Source organism: Chenopodium quinoa, unplaced genomic scaffold, assembly GCF_001683475.1.
Source record: "Chenopodium quinoa cultivar QQ74 unplaced genomic scaffold, ASM168347v1, whole genome shotgun sequence".
In the NCBI taxonomy this organism is placed as follows: Eukaryota; Viridiplantae; Streptophyta; class Magnoliopsida; order Caryophyllales; family Amaranthaceae; genus Chenopodium; species Chenopodium quinoa.
In genome coordinates, this window is record NW_018744151.1 from 1,351,423 (window position 1) to 1,358,052 (window position 6,630).

The 6,630-nt window shown below is 29.5% G+C and overlaps 1 protein-coding gene across 2 annotated transcripts; it reads right to left on the reverse strand.

Moving 5' to 3' along the window:
• Positions 1–877: 877 nt before the first annotated feature.
• Positions 878–2,828, reverse strand: LOC110693512 (transcription factor MYB41-like). 2 transcript variants are annotated; one of them, XM_021870629.1, is made up of 3 exons: positions 2,567–2,828; positions 2,202–2,331; positions 878–2,057 (listed from the first exon to the last, which is right to left on the reverse strand). In XM_021870629.1, the coding sequence occupies exons 1-3, from the start codon at positions 2,697–2,699 to the stop codon at positions 1,139–1,141; spliced, it is 1,182 nt and encodes a 393-aa protein (XP_021726321.1). In that variant the 5' UTR covers positions 2,700–2,828; the 3' UTR covers positions 878–1,138. The 2 variants fall into 2 exon arrangements, with proteins under 2 accessions (XP_021726321.1, XP_021726320.1); XM_021870628.1 differs by lacking the exon at positions 2,567–2,828 and having other exon boundaries at positions 2,202–2,556.
• Between the last annotated feature and the right edge of the window lie 3,802 nt (positions 2,829–6,630).

Here is a 6,630-nt window from a genome sequence, read left to right on the forward strand (position 1 = left end):
ACGTATACTGTATTTTTTTTAAGATCATTAAGATATTCTCCATATGTTGTTTTGCAGTTTAATTTGATAGATCATTCTTTTGATTGTGGTAGCTAGCTTATTGTAACACTTAATACAAAAAGACCATGATGATATTGTATAACTAAATGGCTAATTATATATCATCATGAGTTTAATAATAGATTAGAAGATACTTTATATTATTTAAATTGGTGTTTGTATTTCACATGTAATCTGTGGAATATCAGATCAGTCTTTAAGTTTGAAATGGAAGTGATCGAAGATTCGAAGGGGGAAAGGTTAAATCAAATGCATAGAAATTATTCAAATTAAATATCAATATTTGACATTCCATACACTATATATGTTTTTGAATAAATAATTGGATTAAATAACTTTATAATAATAATAATAAAAAAAAAAATATTACTCCCTACGGTTTTTTTTAAGGAATATTACTCTCTATGTTCTTTAATCTTGAAAGTTGAAACTCTTTTTTTTTTTTAAATGGGTTAACTATATATATATATCAATAATTATAATACTATCCTGTTAAAAAAAAAAAAAAAAAAAAAAAACCTAAATTACTAAACAATACTATAAAAATAGAAATAATGTTTCTAAAAACAAATAGAAATAAGAATAAAGTTATGTTTTTTGAATTTCTAATCATCACATTTTCTTGTTAAAAAAAAATCACATTTTTTTAATAAACTTGTATATAATGTTCTTTTGTGTAGTATATATGTGCAGTACAATGGGTATATTCTACATGTGTGTATAGCCTAGCAATATCGGCAAATCAAAATGAGTTGAAAATAGAAATAAAAATCGATGATAGGATTTTTAAATATGTGAAAGTGATTTAACAAGCACTACATTACAAGTTAAAAACATGCAGACATGAGTCATGACCCATCTATATCTTTGCGAGTATATGAACAAAATTAATGTGCTTTTTTTTCTTTTTCTTTTGTTCTATATTTAAAATAATAATAAAATCACCACTAACTAAAACTCATTCAATGAAACAATAAAGAAAATTTATCTGTTTACAAACTGTACCGAAAACGAAAAAAATACATCAAGCAAAACTGACATGATCTCCTAAGCTAGCTACTACAAACACAAAACATTATTATAAAACATTATTATCAAAGATATCAAAAGATACATCAAAATTCATCAAATTCTGACAATAACTATCAATCTCATCTTCACTGCTAGTAGTAGTAGTAGTACTGCTGCTGTTGGGCTGATACGCCGAGTTAGAAGTACTCAAAGGCGGTGTCTGCTGGCTCGAGCTAGGCGTGGATAACAACGAAGGCATCTTCAAACCCTCGTCATTGTTGCTCATGTTATTATTATTAGCCGAGTTTAACCCCAAGGTGTCTAACAATGAGTCCATTAATGCTTGGTAATTGCCACTGTCTTGAATATTTACTGCAGCTGCTTCTGAACTGAAGCCTGCAGAATTACTGTTTTGTTGCCACTGATCATTTACCAAAGGAGTAGTTTGTGGTGCGGCTGTAAAGTGGTGCTCATTCGAATTTGAATAATTTGTTGGGTATTGTTGCTGATGGTTTAAGCTTGACTTCATTGGGTTGGTTTCGTCGAAAACTGTATTGTGTGATGGTGTGATCATAGCGGAGCAAGTTGGTATAGTGTTCTGAACTTGATTATTGTTGTTGTTTATAAATTGGTTTTGAGACAATATTTGATCAGAAGGGTTGGAAAATTGATGTGGTTGAAGATTTTGTAAAAGAATGTTTTGGTTTTGGTTGTTTGAGAGAAGAGAAGCAAGGCTCAAGAGATTGTTCGGTTTGACGAGGCTTTGCAAACCAAGTAATTTCAACAAGTTGAGTTGATCAGAGGAGTTCTGAAGGATAGAGGGGTGGTTGCCGAAAAGGGAAGGAAGGTCTAAGTAGTCTAACCGACGTGTGTGGGTCACGGGATCAATGCCCATCCTTAGCATCCTCTTCCTGATGTGGGTGTTCCAATAATTCTTTATCTCATTATCTGTCCTTCCTGGCAATTTAGCAGCAATTGCTGACCACCTATACAAATAGAGCGAGACAAAGTAAGAAACAGTACAATACCACGTTTAAAATCTGTCCATTTGTTTCTTGGACGTTCTTAAAAACACCTCACTTTCTTTTTTTTTTTTTAAAAAAAAAAAAAAAAAAAAAAAAAAAACTTACTTATTGCCTAACACACTGTGGAGCTGAATAATGGCTTCCTCTTCTTCAAATGAAAATCTTCCTCTTTTGATATCTGGTCGAAGGTAGTTGGTCCATCGAAGTCGACAACTCTTTCCACATCTCTCAAGACCTGTATTTAAAAAAATAATTCGAATTAGTAAAAAAAAACTCATTTCTTCCAAACAAATAACTACTATCTGCACCTGTATTCGACAAATGTCCATTTTCCTTTTTATTCTAAATTTTATTAGAAAAAACTCGATATAAAAATGAACACGTATCAAACAGGCGAAATTATACAATTTCGCCATTATAGAGTGCAAAAGGCATTCCTGAATGTAAAAATGTAAAACACGAAAACATACCAGCTTTCTTAGGAAGGGTTCTCCAATTTCCCGGACCATTCTTCTGAATATAATCAATAAGCTTTAGATCTTCCTCAGGTAACCAAGGACCTTTCTTAAGACCATCTCTATCACAACACGGTGCTCTTCCCATATCTTTCGATTTTCGACCGCCTTTTTACTTCTTACGTTACTCTTGTAGAAAAAGATAAACCCTAGATAATAATATCAATTTTCTCAAGTGTATTAAATTTGTTAAGTTCTTGTCTTTTGAATATTTATCTTAAAGCTTAAAGTTATGACTGCAGGTTATACATGCATAAGGTGGTATATATATACGTGTAAAATTAGTGGTGAGAATGCTTAAAATTAAAAAAAGTCAACAAGATTTGTTGCCGTCCTTGGTTAGTCATACAAGCGACGTGTCCCATCTATTTGGGGAAATTGGGGCCTTATAATTATTTTTTCTTAGAAAAAATATTATTTTAAATTTTATATTATGATGTCACATAGTTTCCAAAATGAGTATATACGTACATCACATTATTATTATTATTTTTTAATTCTTTTTGTCGTATAATTATTTGGGGGCCACGTAACCCCATGATGTACCTAAATCTATGAAATTCTACTGTTTTTGTTAAGTTCAAAGAGTAGCATTATACTGAAAGCGAGTAAATATACATCTTCTACTGTATGTAGCTTTCTAATAATTAGGTCAAAGTTGACTATGGAAAAATACGTATATGAAGTAATTAGTCATTTAGTCTTCCTCTCTAATACATAGTTCAAGATATGAAGAAAATAAAATATTCTATATTGTGGAATAATGTTTATCTATATTGATCGAGATGCAAAACCCTTATTTATTGATTATTTTGCAAAAAAACTAGCCAATATGTTTTGTTTAGAAAAAGTCTAGTTCGGATATACCTTTGTATAATTAGTATATCGTACAAGCCAGTTATACATCAAAAAAGTGATACAAAATTAAACGGACGCAATAAATCAATTCAAAACTATGGGTGCATGGACGAATTTTCGAGCCTTAAAAATCTCACATAAAATGACTACTTGTTTTTTCTTATTAAAAAACCGATAAGTTTGATTAATTAGCTAAACATATAATATATACGGAGTATATATTGACCAAAATAAAGTTGCCTATGGAATGTGAAGTAAATAAATAAATATCACCGTATTTCAAATAAAAAGACATTAATGCATAATTTTATTATACTCTCAATACGAACATAAGCAATTGGGATGGGGTCATGGTGGGGCTGGGGCATTAGACAACTTTAAATTAACTTTCTCGTCGTCACATTTACATTGTATATATGTACATCTTAGTTTCAAATGGTTAATGGTAAATTTACCTAATCATATTGTAGTATAGAGAAAATTGTGTACAAAAGATCCATTATAGTCCACATCTAACCCATTATTATAATATGATATTTTTACGTTGGCTTGTAATAATTAATGCCAATTCAATTAGGAACTACAGCGTATGTTGTAATGTTTCTAACATGAATTGTACCATAACATTTTTTTAGACAAGACCATAACATTTTAAGTACAAAATGAGTTACGTATTCACTATGTCATATAATTAATTGTATGTCGCTTATTTAATTTTAACACGGTTTTACCCATTGAAGTCCATGGTCTAACCCATTACCCAACTAATAATTAAGATTTCCCTACGCTAGCTCATAATAAATGCTAATTTATTTATTTAGGTGCTACGGAGAAGTAAATTTCTAATGTAGATATTGTACCAAAATGTCTTAAGTACAAAATGAATTACATAATCATTCCGTCACAACATAATCATGCGTGACTTTTTTTATGATGACTTAATTTTAGATTTTTAGGTGATGATATTATTATTTCCATGAAATAAGGTAAATAGAATTAAAGATAGTAACGTGCTAATATTAATAAAAGATGATTAATTACAATACTTTTTATAGAAAGCAAGAAAAAATTAACTATATAAAATAATAACATATTATTGAATTTTTATGTATAGAAGCAGACAAACTAATTCGAGACAAGATAGAAATACAGGACGGGTACATCATATATTGAGATGAGGGATCGGAGCTATTAATTATGTAAATTGACAAATATACACCCAAGAGAAATGCCATTATTAGTAACCACAAGAGGCAAATTAAATTCTCCTTTATCTTATCAATTAGTAACCAATTATGATCACAAAGTAGTTTTTTGTCCAAGTCATATAGAACAGCCAATTGAAAGGCTATAAAGTCTTAATGCTAACAACTATACAAAACTACAAAAACAAAAAAAATGAGGAAAGGATTAAGCAAGAAAAAATACCATCTCAACCGACTTTTATCAATAATTTGGCATAAAATTTGCTTAAAACAGTATCAAAAATCAAAAGGCGCCTCATTGAATTTTGACTTTTCAAGTATTTCTTAAAGCAAACAAAAAGGTTTTGACTTTTTTCTTTTGTTAATTCTGAAAGTAACACTTCTTTCTCTTATTTTCATCCCCACAAAATTCAAAGTGTACCAAAAAGTTCCAAAGTCTAAAAAGTTCATGTTTACACACACATGTCAGTTCACAGCAAGGCATGATTGAGCATACAATCACTTTTACTACTACTCCATATTATTAGTATACTTTGTATTATTAATCTATTATACATCAAATTATTCAAGTATGTAAATATTCTTTCTTTGAACCTCGAACAAAAAAACACATACTTCATTTTATTTTATTCACAACATATTCTTTTTTAGGATATTGTATATTAGCTGCAATAATATTATTCTAGTTGATTAGTGATTTCATACGTCTATTTCTTTTCTCGTCACAAGAATTCTCTTTTATATATCTCTTTCTTTCTTTCCTTACGCCTTATAAATATGCACATCCATGCATGGCTATATTACTTCCTCCATTACTTAAATCTTTACATTTAGAATTTTTTTATAAGAGAAAAATGGTTAAAATGTAAAGATAAAAAAAATGAACTGACGGAAAGAGTAAAACTAAAACTAATTGATGAAACTAATTTGTTAGCTAGTAAATTGAAGCTAATAATGTTAGCTATTTAGTTGATGAACATGCTCTTTATAAACATATTTCATGCAATAATATGACATCTAATTACTTGTATGCCATCTAATTTTCTTTTACGCATAAGCTATAAGATCATCCGAAACATAGCCCTATGAGTCGACCAAACATTTTTTTCAATTAATATTGTAATCTTTAAACATGCATCGATAACAAAAACTCGCTGCTACTTCAAAGTAAGATAAAAATATATCATGGCTTCCGACAACTCTTCTACACCTTGTTAAAATTGACACACGTTTTTTTGGAAACCTATTTGGTGATCTAACAACAGCTTTTGACTCATTTAAAAACATTACTTCTCTTGAAATAATGATGATTTGTCAATCCAATAAAAACATGATTACATCATTATAAGCCAGGTGTCAAAATAGGCAAAGAAAGTTGCCAATTAGCAGCCATTAACTAGAAGTTTTCTTACATATAAAAAAGTAATTATTAATTAATTAGGCCAAAACTAATTAACCTTAATAAGATAGAAAAGTGAATCCAAGTGGCAAGTTTAGATAGTGAAGAAGAAGTGGATGTCTCTCCTAAATCTTTTCACGATCTTCTTAAGAAGAATAAATTCTTTGGTCAAATAATATAATATAAGGTATGATTGTATATTATATAGTACAAGTGAAATTAATTTGTGTTTGGTTTTTCTACTTTTGTAACAACCTCAACCTTCCCCCTATACGTTAGCTTGTCCTTGTTGATCTTCTCCAGCCACTATTTGCTTTAAAACTCAAGTTAATCCCTTGATTTTTGCACCACATCATATATTTCTATCCTTAAAGTCAATATTCCTTTTTTACTGTTCTTGGATTTCCTATGTTTGACTTTGCTTTGTTCATAACATTATTTACAAGTTGCTAGTGTTTCATATAAATTCAAATTTCCTAGGGGTACGGTAGTTATTTTTTTTTACAAATATATAATTCTTGGTCAAACCTAGGGGTAAAAAATTATTCACTTGAACT